At 37.7% G+C, this 17,859-nt stretch overlaps 1 protein-coding gene across 4 annotated transcripts in view; it reads left to right on the top strand.

Moving 5' to 3' along the window:
- Window positions 1-870: 870 nt before the first annotated feature.
- Window positions 871-17,859, top strand: part of rims1b (regulating synaptic membrane exocytosis 1b) — a 90,721-nt gene continuing 73,732 nt past the window's right edge. For all 4 annotated transcript variants that reach the window (XM_084105804.1, XM_084105807.1, XM_084105805.1 and 1 more), the window contains exons 1-2: window positions 871-1,205; window positions 15,917-16,130. In XM_084105804.1, coding sequence (XP_083961930.1) covers window positions 1,039-1,205; window positions 15,917-16,130 — 381 coding nt within the window. In that variant the 5' untranslated portion in view covers window positions 871-1,038. The remainder of the gene's footprint in view (window positions 1,206-15,916; window positions 16,131-17,859) is intronic.

Below are 17,859 nucleotides of genomic sequence, written 5' to 3' on the forward strand. Positions count from 1 at the left end.
AAAAATACTAGCCTGTTGCACTTACATGTAATCATCAACATTCGTCGAATTAATTAATCTCATAAATTTAATTATTGTTGTATTTTTCTCTGTGGATTGTTTACTTGCTTTGGTTTCATCTCTGCCATGCATTAAAAATCATGTTTTTTACAGCTATACAGGCCATATAGCCCATGTGATAGTTTTCTTTTAAGATGTCTATTTGAGTTAAGTGCACGTTATACTTTTGCGAATAATTTCATTTCAGACATCCCTCAGTCAGACAAAACTGTCGAATTGATTGTATTTAAGTGGTCCGCTGGAGCGATTCTAAAAATAGCCTGGCGAGAGTGTGCACCTATTACCGTACTACTGCCAGATAGGCTACTCCTAAAAATACAGAGATGCGAACGTAGCCTACTTGTGAAGGTGCGTGGTCGAGCAAAAACACGACACACTGATATGAAAAAAGGAAACGGGAATGTAACTTTCATACAAATGCTTTTTTGCCAATTTCACAAACGAGTAGCCTAAGCGTTGAAGATAGTGGTATATACGCGGCCGCGGATCTGCATTTCCATTGACTCTTCTCTCTGAGAGCGACGGAAAGAGAGAGAGAGAGAGAGAGAGAGAGAGAGAGAGAGAGAGAGAGAGAGAGAGAGAGAGAGAGAGAGAGAGAGATCAGTGGGCGAGAGACGGACTCCGCCTTTGCCATCGCCCAATACCGAGCCCCCGGTTCAGTGAAGGGGGAAATCACAGATCTGCTAGCTAATGCCGGAGTCCCTCTGTTTGCGTCGTCTCCGGGCGTAGAGATGATGGGCTTCCCGTAACTGGAGGTGGAGGGGAGAGGCGGGGGTGGGGGTAGCGAGAAAAGAGGAGGGGTGGGTTAAAAAAAAAACACGAAGAGAAACAAAAGCACAGTTGTGGGTGCCTGAAACCATGCAAGATTTGCACTGTTCTCAAAGAACGCTGCTCTATCCGTGGACCATGTCGTGAGGTGTGGCTCCAGCGCTCGGGATACTGCCAATAGATAGCCTACGCCTGGGAGCAGGGCAAAAGATGTCCGCCTCGGTAGGGCCCCAAAGCGGCCCTCGCCCACCCACCGTGCCGGCTCCCATGCCTGATATGCCGGACTTGAGTCACCTCACGGAGGAGGAAAGGGAAGTCATCATGGCAGTGATGGTTCGGCAAAGGGAAGAAGAGGAGAAGGAACAAGCCATGCTAAAGTAAGTGCTGGACGATTTCCTTTGTGTGTGCATCCACAGACGTTTTTGACACTTTCAGTGTTCATTTGAAGCTTAGCTTCATGACCTTTCACTACCCGTCACACCCGTAAACGTGTGATTGTGATTCCCTAAAATCGTATGAAGTGATTTCGCAGCTTAAGAACGCGTTAGGTCTAAGTATCCTGGATATAAGCGTTTGGTTGCAATGGCCTCTGTATATAGAAAGCGGGAGTTAATGCAACAGATGAACTTGGGATAGATTGGATTTAACAGTCGTTGTAGTGTGAGAGTAGAAATTAGCTAGATTTGAGGGTCAGGCGAGTTACAGGTGCACCATGGAGAGCAGTCGGAGAGATGGGGCGTGACAGAGAGCGAGGATGAATCATACTTCGCAACTGCGAGCCACCCCACTCCACCCGATGCACCTCCGGGGGCAACACAAGGTGCTCTTCACCCTCAAGCAGTCGCCCAAACACTATTTTATATGGTAGGCTATAACACACAGCGGATGTTATCTTGGAGAAAGGCTACTGAATGAGGCTTGCGCGCTGGTCTGTGAAGAAAGAAAGCACGTCTAATGTGAAACACGTTAAACGACAGGAAGCTAAAACGTCTGTTTTGTGTCTATTGACAATATATTCAAAGATGTCCACTATCTGGACTAGAAATACAGCCTTCCGCAGCTTTACAACCGGGGTGTGGTTCGTGATTGGCTCGCGGTTATTTCGCCTGGCTCAGTTGATGCATGTGAGGACAAATTGACTACAAACTATTTATGTAGGCTACATTTTTAAGATATAGATTAATGGAAGTGGAGACTGTAGCGACTATCGTGTGTTTCGAGATCTAAAATACAATTTCTTCTCATGTGACAATCATCTCCCTCTCGTCGGCATGAATGATTTGGAGAAGAAGCTGACGTAGAGCGTTAGTTATGGCTCTAACTGACTGAGTTGCGTTTCGCGTATTCCCTTACAGTTACTCTTCAGACGGAAATGACGTGATAGAAAATTGAGGCGAGGTTATGTAATTTTTCCTATGACGACTAATCTGCAACGGAAATGGTAATCTATAGCTTTGACCATTCGATGATTGAGTCATAGGCGCCACTACATCACGACTCTCAGCCACATCTGGAAATGTGTGGCAGTTGTGGTGTTTCTGTGCCTGTGAAGTGAATGTGCTGAGAGGAGAAGCATATTTCAAAATCACCGTTTGTCTCATTATCTGTTTACAACTGCACAACAATGACCTCGTGTTTGTCCATACTGTATGCCACTCTCTGTAAGGTGCACAGTGTAGTAAAGGCAGACAGATGTAGAGAATATGGAGAGGCCTACAGATTTACCATAATCTTAATCTTACATACTTAATGAATCATGTGTGCTTTTTGAAAATGGGTTTCCCTACACTTTTAAGTATTTTTCCATGATATAAGCAACTGCTCTATCAACAACCTACTATAGTCAGATTAAAAATGTATTACATATATATAGAAGAATGCTAAATGGAAAGTATGTACACTAAGGTGTGTTATGAAACAATGTCCCTGCCTTAGCCCTAAATATTAAGGAGAAATATAAACAAATAGTCTGTTCATATAGGTGATAAGTCATGGTATGCATATAATTCACTCTGCATTAGAATATGTCTACTTTTTTACTACTGTATATAGTATGCAAAAAGCATGATGCCAAAAGAGTACATGTCCGAATACATATTCGAAAAACATTTTGGCAAAAAGTACCTGGATGGCCTATACTGCTGAGATAGGCTACTGGAGTGTGCATTCGATTGACACTTTACCATGATGCCATGGGAGAGAAGTGGCAAATGCCAGTAAAGGGACACAACTGACAGGTCACATGACAAAGCCAACATGGCAGATTAACTTTTTAACATTTTTCAATATAGTTCTTACTCAGACAGTAGGTGATTTCAGACAGCATCGCTTATAGATGACACAGAGCACACGTATTGTCTCAATTAGGCTTAATTCTTACCACTTAAACACATTGTGCCCATTGATATTTAGAGAAATGTGGCTGTGATAGCAAATAAGGGACCATTCTGTATAGTCTTTGTGTTATTTTCCTTCTATTAAATTGGTTAGGTTGACTTGTATGTGCTAGATGAAAGTTAGTATCAGTGTTTTGGCTTATGTTTGTTGTAGTCAGTAGCAGTAGGCCTATTTGACGAAATGCTTGTCTGAGATATTATATTGGTATATTTTTTGATGGGTAACTGTGTTTTATCTCAGTTTTAGCTGAGATCAGGCCAGCTGGGACAGATAAAACCCTGTAATCAAGCTGTTCATATGGTTTCAGGCAGCCTTGAGAACAGGTCAGAGCTAATCATTGAGAAGTGTGTGTGAATGCAACACCTGGTCAGGTCACTGCATATGTGCTGTCACATACACGATCACACACAGATGCTAATGTGCTCACATCACATTTGTATAATCATGCAAAGTTAAGATAAAAAAACAAACAAAAGCTTAATCACAAGTTTCAAGCACAACTTAAATGAAAAAACTTGAATGTCACCAGTTGTTATATTTGTGACCCTGGACCACAAAACCAGTCACGTGTCAATTTTCTGAAATTGAGATTTATACATCATCTGAAAGTATTATGGCAATAGACAGTTGACAATATTTTGCCGAGATACAGCTACCGATATTTGAAAATCTGGAATCTGAGGGTGCAAAAAAAATATAAACATTGAGAAAATTGCCTTTAAAGTTGTCCATTTATGTTCACGATTGTGCTGCATTCACTCACAAAAATAAATGTTTTATATATTTACAGTAGGAAATATCTTCATGGAACATGATCTTTACTTAATAGCCTAATTATTTTTGGCATAAAAGAAAAATTGATAATTTTGAACCATACAATGTATTGTTGGCTTTTGCCACAAATATACCTGTACGACTTGTGACTGGTTTTGTGATCCAGGTTCACAAATATATATAATATTCTACAAATGTCATGTCACTTTTACCTAGAAATACAATTCACTGCAGTTTCCAGTGAAAATTAACACTAGTGCAGAGGTGGACAGTAACGAATTACATTTACTTGAGTTTAAGGTAGTCATATGCTAGCATGTCGGATGGAGCATGACTGGCTTAAGCCACCTTGATGGCACAACAATGCAACAATAAAATGTGTTGACATAAAAAAGGGAATTTACTTTTGATACTTAAGTACTTATAAAAGCAAGTACTCCTGTACTTTTACAGCAAGATTGTAAAAATCTGTTTTTAAAACTTTCACTTGTAAAGGCATAATATTTTACCAGTAGTATCTATACTTTCACTCAAGTAATGGAGTTGTGTACTTTGTACAAGTGTTTGACTGTTTCTTTGTACAGAAAAAAAGGGTTTAGGATTATTCAAAGGCTAGGATCAAACTGGCTTTCAGTGGTGAGCTACTATAGCTGGGTTTCCTTCCAAACGTGAAACAAATCTTTTCAATGTTTGCAAAAGCAAAAAAAAAAAAAAGCAAAACAAATGTGATTTAGGTGAGTTTCCATCAAGTTGTTCGAGTGTATGATAGTGGTATTGGTAACCTAGTAACCAACAGTAAATCAGCGGAAACAGATGATTAGTCACATGGGTTTAATGTTCGCTACGTCAGAATCTATTCAGCAAATGTGTTTCCATCTTCCATTATTCACATTAACTCTTTTTCGCACAAAAGTCAAAAACCACCTCAAGCGAGCATAAAAACTTTTTTTTCTTAAATTTGTCGTTTGCATCACTTGTTTCTGATGTTCTCAGAACTTTTCTTAACGTTCTGGTGAGGTTCTTCTAGTAACATTAATAAATGTTTGTTCAAAATGATCTGATCTTTAATGTATGCACAAATGATAGCACAAAAACTATTTATACATCAATCATTGAGCGTTTTTTTTTCTTCCTGAAATGTTTTAGTTTTTTAAATGTTGCTACTTGTTTCAGAATGTTTAGAACATACAAAAGTATCATTCCCATAAAGTTTGCAAAATGGAATGTTCCCTTAACATCCGCATTAACATCCAAACTGATTGTTTTAAACATTCGGAGAACATTCAAAAATATTTTTTTCATAAGTAGTTGGGAATGCTAGCAAAACTTTCTTATTAAAATTTTTGTTAGCTGGGCCTTAGGAAAGGCAGCATGCCTGTCTGAGGATACAAAACCTGCATATTTAAAGCCAATCATTTATTAGATCCCACATAAACAGTAGCAGAGGATGTTTATTTCGCATCATTTTAGAAAAATGTCCTATAGCCCTCGCTGTTTCTTTTCCAATGTGACTACTAGTGAAAGAGTGGCAGCCATTTTTCCTTCTAGACTTATGAAACAGGTTCAGTTGTTGAGGACAGCCTCTTGCCAGACTGCAATCTCAAAACAGTAGCTTTGTTGCAGAAGAAAAGTCCTTATAAAAAGATAATGTGTCTTACCGAAATCAGTTTGTTGAAAAGATCAGTTTGTTGGATCATCTTTTCTTGTTCCTTTCTTTTTTTCTTAGCATATAAGGAAGGTTTCATGGTTTCTGGGAGGAAAAACGTAGGCATTAAATTATGAATTGAAGCTGAAAATAGCTCACACTTGGAAGTCATTGCTGAAATATTTAGAAATTTAGCTTGTCATGGGCTTCTCTAGATGTTCGCGGTCTATTTTTAACCTGTTTATTTTTTACCTTCCCTCATGAATTCTCACTTACATGTAATTGTGTGAGAGCAAGAGTCGGCTTATAGCATTATAAGTCTGTTTGCTTTGAGATGTGAAGAGGTTCATCTGCTCTTTTTTAACAGTAAATCTGCTCTGATTAAGCACTGAATTGACTGGTTAATAATTGCAACAACCGGTTAGTAGCCATTTCATGTTTGCACGTAAGTGTTAAGGTCATTTAACCCTCCTTTGAGACACCTAGTTAGTGGATGATTGATCACGATTCAGTACTGTTATCGGCTGTAGTTCACGGTCTTGAAGGCATCTTGTAATAGCTATCATGGAATTCTGGGAATATGCCTATAAAAACAGGGCATTCTCTTACATGATGTAAAAAGAGTAAAAGTGTCTGAGGAAAAAGGGAGAGAAAAGTTGCTTTTTTAGCACTCAACAACATGAAAGTTTAATGAACAAGCATTCTCCATGGGTTGCCCGGGAATTGTGTGTGTATGTGTGTGTCTGACCAGTCAGAGAAATCCCCAGTTTACCACTGTAATGCTCACCAATACAATCACAAATGGCATCACATCAGTGCATCAGTGAAGGTGCTGCATAGGCCTATATATACATGGCTATACCTACACATATACGTTATATTTGAAGAATAGTTTTAAAACCACTCAACTCAGAAAAAAATATCAGAAAAGGAAACCGGAAGTCTTGTCAGTGAATATTGAAAAATAAAGGTAGAGAGTGAGTGAGAGAGAATAAGAGAGTAGACATAGAGTCCATTACAAAAGGCACTAAAGGCACTTTTAGCAGTCTATAAATACATAAAACTTTCCAACAGCAACAAACACAATCAACAAACAAGATGCTGCCGTTATATTAATTCCAGGCCTTTCTTAAAGGAATCATACATGCAATATAATTATTTCTTATTTGAGACGACTGGATATAGTTGACTTTTATCATGAAAAAAAAGCGTCTTTGGATAAAAGCGTCTGCTAAATGAATAAATGTAAATGTAAATCATCATGAATTGCTGCCAACTGAGACAATTTCAGAGGTAGTTAATGGATTTTCCTATTTTGTATCAAATTTCTATTGTATTTATATTTGCCATTTTCCAAGTTGTTTACTAAACAGGCACTATATTTTTCTGGAACTTGCACCCACATGTAATACTTTATAATATAGAATAACTTTATAATAATACTATAATATAAACGTTTGAAAATTATAGCATATAGTTTATGCTGTTTGCCATATGATTAATAGAACAGATGTGTTTTTGATAAAGTGCCAGATCATGGGAGTAAATGAGCAAGAGAAAAAGTGGGAGCAATTTTTCATCAGCTGTGCAAAGTACAAATTTTGTTACTGTACTTAAAGGTGAATTTATATGTTAAAATACATTCTTTTAACCCAGTTTATTGTTCATTGACGACTATTATTAGTATGCAATTTATGAGTTTATCTCCACCAAAAGTGTAAACATTGAGCACCCCAGGCAAAACAGTGAGAGGGGTTACTCAGTCTCTTTCCAGCTCAACCAACAGACTTATTGTCACAAGTCATCTTGTTTTGTGTTTGGAGAAGAGGATTCCCTACCTCCTTTGATTCTGCCTGAATCCGAATCGCCTTCATCAGACCCGTTGGCCCCTCCCAGCCTCCCTCTCCCACCTCCTCTCCAAACTGTTACAATGGATTTAATGTGTTCTGTCAGTCCCTGTGTTTCTCTTCAGTGTCCTCTCCAGTCCTCAGCCATTCTTGCAATCCAGTCATCGTTGTCTCCCATCAGCCCCTCAGTGGCTATACCTCGGGACTTCTGTGAGCCACCTCCTCCTGGGCACTGCTGGAAAGGGTTTAAAAATGCTCTAGAAAACGTGCAGGAGCGAAAGAACAGAACAGTTCAAGGCAGTTTAACTGCTCGAGACAAACAAGGGACTCATGAACAACATAAAAAAAGTCATGGATCATCCATATGATGAAACAATGTTAAGAATCAATCAAGCGTATGTAAACTATTAAACTGAGTCGCCTATTATTTTCTCTTTTTAATAATAATTAACATTAAGTAGATTCTGCAAGGTTTATGTAAACTTCTGACTACAAGTTGTGTGAGTCAATTCTTACATATCCTCAATCGGTTACAGTGTGCGATTATATATAACATTTATTTTACTTTTGATACTTTGGTAGATTTAATATCAGTTACTTTTTTTCTCATGAGCTAAATTATCTTTTACTTGAGCCAGTTTCTGTTAATGTATACTTTTTATTTTATATTAATATTTACTTAAGTATGACTATTGGATGCTTTATACAACATTGTTTTCTGTAACCATTGGCCATGGTGACTTCAGCTACTCCTTCATTATAACTACTTTTTTCTTCTATTGCTTCCTCTCTTTTCATGGATAAGAATAGATGTTAACTCATGAGCTGATTGAATGATCGATACTTGTCTTTCTTTCCGCTCCTCTGTATCTAGTTTCAAATGGATGTATAATGGTGGGTGAAAATATAGATTGTACTTTTATGAATGAACTTCTCTGATATTTATACACAGATGTAATGAATTTCACAACATGTAAAGGTCTGCAGTGCATAATTTTAACCAGGCTATATTGGAAGAAACATTCTTTTTTTAGTTTTGTGTAACTACTGATCATTCTACAAATTGTATTTTCCATCTGTAAACTCACTGAAAGCGTAAATGGGTGGGAGTCCTCTTGGGGTTGAGTCATGTTTGTGTGGCTATTTTTCTGTGTGTATGTGGGCTCTGAGTGCTGATCCAACTGGACACTTTCAATTAATTTGTGAAAAATAGAGGGAAAAAAAGAGACATCCAGGCGAGGCGGCAGCCGGGAATCAGCCAGCGAGACGGAAAATAGTCCTTTTTCTCTGCTCTCCTCCCTTTTCCACCCTGTCCTTCTTCTCTCTCTCTCTCTCTCTCTCTCTCTCTCTCTCTCTCTCTCTCTCTCTCTCTCTCTCTCTCTCTCTCTCTCTCTCTCTCTCTCTCTCTCTCTCTCTCTCTCTCTCTCTCTCTCTCTCTCTCTCTCTCTCTCTCTCTCTCTCTCTCTCTCTCCCTCTCCCTATCTATTCATCCAACTGTCCATCCTTCATTGCTGTCTTGCTCACACCTACCCTTCTGATGTAATCGACGGGTGATAATTACTAGCAGGCCATGTCTGAGAAAAAGAGAGAGAGAGAAATTCTGATGTCTGAGGGGCATTTTAAGGCTATGCATGGGTCTTGAAAACTAGAGCAATGAGGAGCTGTACGCAGTATACAGATACTAGAGGGGATTTTCCTTATTCAGACTTATACAATTTCCTCAGCCTTTGTCTTTTAATTCAACAATATCACACACACAAGTGATAATTTTCACACTAGGTAGTTTGACAACATGTTTTAATATTGCACAAGCTATATTTTATCAGTTTTTGGTCCTCCAGCAAAAAAATTGCTTACTTTAGCAATCTTACTTTTTTTTTTTTTTTTTTTTTTTTTTTTTTTTACAGAAATAGTAAGAGTTTTTATCATTTCGCTTCTGTGTTAATTCAGTCAGTGTTTTTGAATGATGTGTTTCAGTGAATGATTCATTGACTCACTCTTAAAGACAGTCATTTGTTTTGTTCCTGAATGAGTCTGTGGAGTTAATGATTCAATTACTCACTCATAAAGAGTGGTGTATATAACCTGCAAAAAGTATCAGTGATAAATCCCCACCATTAATGCAAAGGGGTGTGTTTTCCGTACAACGACGCAACTCTCTGGTTCACTACCATAGTACGATGCATCGTTGAAGAAATCAACTAGCTAGTCACGACTGTTTCCCGGAATCGCACTGTCGCAAATTTGTCGTTCAACCACATTGGTTGATGATGTCACGCACGTGGTGGAGTAATAACTTCTTTTAAAGGGATAGTTCACCCAAAAATGAAAATGCTGTCATCATTTACTCTTCCTCAAGTTGTTCCAAACCTGTATGACTTTCTTTCTTCTGCTGAACACAAAAGAAGATATTTTGAAGAAAGTCGGTAACCAAACGACTGATGGACCCCATTGACTTCCATAGTAGGAAAAAAAAATACTATGGAAATCAATGGGGACCAGCAACTGTTTAATTACCAACCTTCTTTAAAATATCTTCTTTTGTGTTCAGCAGAAGAAAGAAAGTCATACAGGTTTGGAACAACTTGAGGAAGAGTAAATGATGACAGCATTTTCATTTTTGGGTGAACTATCCCTTTAATGAATCTGTTTGAGATTTATCAAATTAATGATAAATTCTTTGCTATAAATTACGGACATGGCATCTGAGGACTAATTCTCATTTTTCTCAGTTATTTTGCTTTATTTCCAGATTAAATCATAAGCTTGTTCTTACGTACTAGAGCATGTGTGCACATGTGCACAGTCTGTCTGGAGCCTGTAAAACAGACAAGTGGAATGATACAAACAATGAAAGTCTCAGTTCTGTTGCTGGACTGTATTCTAGCACTCTTGTAATGCTGCTCAGCCAATCAAATTTGAGGATCAGAATTAAAGGTTCTATAAATATTTTCTGATGAAGTCGTTAAATCTGATCAGGTTGGGACATTTGCATTTCTGTGAAATCTGAACAGGAATTTGGGGTGTCATGTTGTCTCTTACTTTCTTGGCAGAATGAGGTCATCCCGTGTTATCCAGTCCCACAGGGAACTTTCTGACTAGTAGAAGGAAAGCTCAAAGTTCTCAGGTGTCCTGATATCTTAATATATATATTAGTGCTGTCAAACGATTAAAATATTTAATCGCGATTAATCGCATTAATGTCATAGTTAACTCGCGATTAATCGCAATTAATCGCACATTTTTATCTATTCTAAATGTCTCTTGATTTCTTTTTGTCCCATTATTTTTTCTCATTTTAATGCTCTTATCAACATGGAAAAGTGGATCGGCTTGCTTTGAGCAAATGTTTCTTTTTGAAATCAACATTGGCATACTGTAGTGTTCAATTTCACACTAACATTCTCACTTGGAGCAAATAATCTCTCACACAATGTAACACTGTCCATCAATAAAAGGGTGAAAGAAATACTGACGAGGTCCTAATATTGACGAGGGGGTGGAGAATTCGCATCAGCGAATCAGTGTGCTTGGCCATCAAGTAGTAGGCCATTTCAGACTGGACGTGCTGCAATGATAGCTCAGTTCACAATGACAAAACACACAGATCACTTTGGTCTTGTCAACTGAAACATTTTGGCCACTTTTTTAAAATTAAACTTTCCATTCAGAATCTTATTGGCATCCATTTCGGCGTCTCGCGCTCATCATTCATCCACTCAAAACATAATGTTAAAGGGGGTCGCACACTGGACGAGAAGCGCAGCGCCTCGTATTTAAAATTCGAACACATTATTCTCTATGAGTGTACACACACCTTTTATTGCTGGCCATAAACTGAGAAAGTACGCGTCCGATGTGCGATACAAGTTGTCCATAGACGCGGCTTCTCGTCCACTCTTTGGCCGGCTCGCAAGCCCAAACAAGTGTGTGCGGCGTGCCTGTTGTTTTGTTTCCGGTCTAGCTAGATCCGGTGGTGTTGTACTAACGTTACTAGTTGTTGCAAAAGCATGTCAAAAAAAAAAAAAAAAAAAAACTACAAAGTTTGCTAGGCGTTAATCGCGCGATAAAAAAATTGACGCCGTTAAAATGGGTTTGCGTTAACGCCGTTAATAACGCGTTTAACTGACAGCCCTAAATATATATATATATATATATATATATATATATATATATATATATATATATATATATATATATATATATATAGTCTTTTTGAGTCTCTAAAACATCTCCTTTTATGGTATGCGCCTAGGATTTAGCACAGTTAAGTTACAAAGTTACAATTTTAGGACTTGTTTTGCCTTTTGGGAAGGTGTAGAAAGACCAAAGTTCAACCCTCAGATCTAACCTCAGTCTGTTCCAACAAAAATGTATTGATGTTTTTTTCTACTGTGCTCCATTGACCAGCCAAGTACTCTATATGAGTTAATCAGTGGATCTAGATTTAGCTTCAGTATCAGCAACCTTTCTAACTTGTGGCACATCACAGAAACACAGAACAATTCAGGATGTAATTTAAACCTGAAAATGTAATTGTACATTTCTGTTAAGCTTTCTAATGGTTACAGTTGAGTTTCTTGTCCAGTGTGAGATCTTGTTAAACAAAACTGCTCAACTAGAAGAGATTTCAGGATTAAAGTAGTAGTAGAGTAGTTAATCTAAAAAATTGTATTATCATTATTTACTCACCATCATGTTGTTTCAAACTTATGAATTTCTTTCTTTCCTGTAACACAAAAGGTGTTTTTTTTTTTGTTTTTTTTAAGAATATATCCTGGCCATGATTTTTATATTATGAAAGTGAATGAGGACCAGGGCTGTCAAGGTCCAAAATGACAAAAACACATGATCAAAGTAGTCCAATAACTTTGAATGATGAGCAGACTGAAATTTAACTTGTTATTCACTGAAAATTTCTATCCTAACTCTCTTTGGAATGTTCTTGAGAGAAGTAGCAACGTCTGATTTGTGAACGAGTCAGAATTCCGAGTCAGATCTTTTCAGTGGGTTGATGGATCCAGTTCACAAAACCGGTTTTAATGATTTTTCATGAACTGATCTAGTTCTCGATTTCAACTCACGGTCTCGACTATCTACTCTCGGTGATTCAAAAATCTCTAGAGGGGAAAATAATCGGTGTTTCTCACACAAAGCACCTCACTTTCACCCCACCCCACACTTTCAACACAAATTTAACACATACACACACATTACCTTAAGCATCTTTAAAAGCATCCTTAAGTTATTTGTCATTCAAATTTGTCTCAATGGTGATTCTCATGATTGGTATTCTATCATTTAGTAACTGTATCACAGTCAAAGAAAATTGTTATGAAATGTTTTGGTTTATTTATTTGAATAAGCATAAATTAAGGCAGTGCAAACAAAAAGGATATGACAGATTCAGTCCTCATTGACTTTTATTTTATGGAAATGATTGGCCAGCATATTCTTCAACATTTCACCATATAGGCCTATTCTACAGAAGAAAGTCACGGCTTGAAACGTCATGTATCACGGCGAGTAAATAATGGTGTAATTTTTGAAAGTTGTAGAGCTGGATTATTTGTGTTCCCATGATCCCTGGAGACCTGGTCCCTTGCTATACCATGACAGTTGTTCCCAGTTGAGAGCACTGACCCAAAAGCAGCCTCAACTCTCTCAACCTCGACAGTTCTCTGAGGTTAGACTTTACCAGTCAATATCTAGCTCTTGACTTAAAGAAGTTTATCCATTTGCCTAATAGTGCTTGTCTTACTTCCGTAAATAATGACTTGTTTATAATCTTCATTCTTCTGGAAAACCATACACATTTTTCATCCTTGTCTTGTCATCTTATTTAGAAGATTTGTTCGCCAACGTAATTCAATATGTGTATATAATGCACTTGAAATGTCCATAAATCTCCTTAAGCATATCCACACGTAACCTTAAAGAGGTCACTTTTCTTTTCTTTGATTCTCCTGCCAATGATTCATCCTTGTCGCCACGCCTTCGACTTCCCACGTAACGGTTTCATCCTGACTGCGTAATATAGCATCACAAGCCAAGACTCCCCAAAGTCACAACCTCCATCCAGATACCTGGGACTGCAGTCTGCTGTCTGATTCTAGAAGGGAAGCTGCAAATGTGGGCAAGCAAGAGAGAATGCTAGCATTTTCAGCCATGGAGACCAGAAGTTGTGGGAAGTGTGCATTTGTTAGAGAGTTTCAGTGGATTCTGGAGTCGCTATTTTGTGCAGGTTTGGGATTTTGAGAGGAAATTGCAGATCATGGCTGTTCGCCACAAACAGAGGTGATGCTTTGCATTTGCTTTTGCGTTTTTTATTTCTTGAAGAATAATTTTTACTGCAGTGTAAGCCTATGTACATTTTCAAATGGCAAACGTTGTTGAACGAAACAGTGAGCTCTTGGTTAGAAGGTGAAGATGAACTTTTCGGTTACCTGTCAGCCTATATTCTTGGAGGCAACTTTTACAGAAAAATGCATGCAATGAATTCACAATTTACAATGAGCTGTCTTTTTTCAGGGGAATCATTTCAAATGGCTTAATGTCTTTACCGTGGTCATTAGATCTGCTAACCACTTGCTATAAGAGAACTGTTATGCTAATGTGCTGTTCCTTAGAGAAATGTTTCTGGAATGAAGCCCCATCTTTTTAAGCAGACAGCAGCGCCTCATTGGCAATTCATTAACAGTTAATTTCATTCCAGTGAAGGGAGAATACAAACAAATTGGTGTTAGGTTACAATTCAGATTGTAATTCTGGTTTTACAGACTGATACGCACTATATGACACATTTCGGATATAATATGATGTTGTACATGTGCTAAATACTGTCCATCACCCAGATAGCTCATGTACGTCACCAAGATGTCTTTTCAATGTGTTAATTTTCATCTGGAAAATAACACTTTTAGTTGTTTAGTTGTCTGCAATTTTTGTAATCTGCAATACTACAATACAGCTATGTTTTCCTGTTGGGTTTTTGGAATATTTCTTGCAAAACGTATGTCCATGGATCCCTGGAAGTACTTGAAGGTACTGCTAGGGGTCTAAGAAGAAGATATATAGTTTAAAATGTGTTTTTTAAATCTTCATGACATTTCTAACTCTAAGACAAACAACTGATCTGATATTCAGTAAATGCCACATTAAATGTTACTTGATGTTTTATATTGGGGGTTGGTTGAGGTTCTATTGTAGTAGGCTATATTTATTAGGGCTGGGACAATACACCTTTCGATTTGATACTATCACGATACTTGGGTGCCGATACGATATGTATTGCGATTCTACAAGTATTGCGATTCAATATTGCAATATATTTATACCATTGGGAAAAGTTAAATCATACACTTATACAGACTGTACATGATGTATAAGATGAGTCATATTTACAAAAACAAATCATCACATCTTTCTGACTTTTATTTCAAAAGCATCATACAATACTACATTCTTTAATAAATGATTCAATAACAAATACATTTTTTAACAGTCACTTGTGTTATTTTAAGCACCAAGTTTCTATCAAAAGCTGATTTTGATCGCTATCGTAGACATCAGTGTTCATATTAAACTTTTTTCCAAGTACTTCTATGATAATTTTAATAATTTTCATGACAACTCTCTCCGGGTCAGCGGCAGCGCCAACACAGCTTTGAATGTTGCAATATGATTTTGTCAAAGACGAATAGACAGACGAATTGACAGATCGCGTGGGTGTTTGAATTGAGATCACAGTCTTTTAAAGATGAATCGTGCAGCTCTATTGTCTTATCTCTCTCTCAGCATATGAGTAGCGCGAGGGCTTTTCAGTGCTTTCAGTCTCGCGTCTCCTCCACGCGTCCACTTGGGATATTACGTCACTCGATAACGACACATTTCATCCTCTGTTGGAACGAAAGTGGCTAACTTCTGTCTACCTCATCTACAAGCAAGGAAAAATATAAAGCAATTGAATTTGAATTAATAGTGATTCGAAAAATAAAACAAAATAAAAATAAATCACGATAGCTAGGTGACTCGATTTTTTCTCCCAGCCCTAATATGTAAATACCATTTATTCATATTTTGTAATAGATTTTTATATTTTCAGTTTCATTTTGATTTGAAACTGAATTTTTAATTTAATTTTTTTTTACTTTTAATAATTTTAGTGCCTCATCTTAAACTTATTTATTTCACTTAGCTTCCAAGGCAACATTTCTAATTTTGGCTTAAGTTTTTCATATAATATTAAATTACCAATATATATATATATATATATATATATATATATATATATATATATATAATATATATATATATTTTTTTACATTTCATTAGTTTTATTTGTTTTTTAACAATACATTCAAACTAACAAACACTCTTCTTTTCCCTCTCTCTCTTTCTCCCTATCGTATTTTCTGTCTGTCAGGACACTGCACCAGCAGTTTGAGAGTTATAAGGAGCAGGTGAAGAAGATTGGAGCAGAAACGAAACGACAGCAGGCTGTCCATAAAGATGATGCACCTACCTGTGGCATCTGTCGTAAAACCAAGTTTGCAGATGGCTGTGGGCATCTGTGTTCCTACTGCCAGACCAAGTTCTGCGCCCGCTGCGGAGGAAGAGTGTCGTTGCGTTCGAATAATGTAAGGACCCTTTCATTGCTTGTTTTTCCTCATCCTCCATGTTGTCCTTCTCACTGTGGAGTCACTTCCATTGACTCATCATTTACCATTTGAATATTTAATTTGTTTTATACTGCTTGCTTTAGTCTTTTACTGTTTGTAACTACATATCAGTTGTTTGTTTGTTTCCCTTCTGAGGAATTTACTGAATCTGTATAAATCATAGAACTTAGAGGGATTGGCAAGTCCAAATTCAGAATACAAACAGTTAATCTCAGTTTCTCCTATCCAATCAAGTCTACAGATTTAAACTGCGAAATCCAAACCACCCACAGCTCCTCTGAGCTTTATAAAGACTCTGTTCTTTGAGTGAAATCTTCATTGACTTTGCTAAGCACCAGCAGGGTAAGGTGGGACCGTTTCCAGCAGCACAACATGCGAGGGTCTATTTTAAGAGCTCATCCTTGCCTGCTGTCTCTAAAGACACCATCCCTCCTCTAGAGTGACTTACCTGAGATTGGACTCATCTCACTGGGCATGCTGAGGAACAATCTGCCTTAGTTCCGTCCTGCCCAGCTGGGTGAGGTCCCCTACTGTCCCTACCCAAAGTTTTCAATAAGGAATCGTAACAGTGGGACTCTGAAAGCAGTGTTCTGTGGATACTGATAATATGACAAAGTATTTTAAAGCAGCTCAACCTTATAATGCTGTTTATATTAGTGATGCACAGTATACTGCCACCATTTTAATAACTGGCCAGTATTGGCAATTTTAAGCTGAAATTGGATGTTTACATTTAGATCATTGTCTGGCAATAAATTGTAGTGTTAGTTTGTCCAAAAATGAACATTCTTTCATCAATTACAAGATGTTGGAGTTTTCCCCTCTTTTCCACCTCGCTTTTAAATCGCTTATGCCTTTCAGCTTTAGCGAATTATCGACAATTCGGTGGTGGCAATTGCTTGAATGGTCGGTTCATTATTCTTTTTAATGAAAAACAACAACAAAACTGTACAATGAGAAAATATTGCCAAATAGGCGCTTTTACGTTTCGCTTTGAAACCAAATCTTCCGCCATCGTCTTGTCAGTCAGCTCACCTCACTCTTCTTGTTAGTCAGCTGGCCTAACACTCGTCACGTGATAAAATAAATCTGACGCACGCTGCTGATCTGTGCTGCGACTCTTGTTTGACTCACACTGAATTGACGCGTTCAGTTTTTAATTGTAGTGTCTGTTCTCTAACTGAACTAAATTATTTTTATTACTATAAAAAAATCTAAACGGCAAAGGTGGGCAGTTGCCACTGTGGGCAAGTGATGTAATCGGTGTGTGACTGAACACCGTGTACACCACTAACACTACACTGACTATCGCAGCAAGACTAGTATGTGTAAAAAACAGAGTGGTGAAAAAAAATTAGTCTATGCGCAGGTATGATAGTGTATTTAAGCGTGTTTATTTATCCAGTAAAGGGTTTCTGGGTCTTGATCACTCAGTCAGACCCACTTTTATGCTAATCAGTCATATCCTCTTCTGAAAATTATTGTATTCCTTCTGATAATTCTCACAGTAAAGATCAGTTTGTTACAAATTCACCCAGCCAGCACCGCATCAATCAATACCTTTGAAAGGCCAGGACTGCAATAGAGCACACCCTTCACATGCTGTTCTTGTGTTTCCCTGTTGGGGGCATTACAGGTACAAAATCATGTAACCTCAATCATCCAAACGATTAGCTGCAGACCTCCC

This window comes from Abramis brama, assembly GCF_963993115.1.
Source record: "Abramis brama genome assembly, chromosome: 2".
In the NCBI taxonomy this organism is placed as follows: domain Eukaryota; kingdom Metazoa; phylum Chordata; class Actinopteri; order Cypriniformes; family Leuciscidae; genus Abramis; species Abramis brama.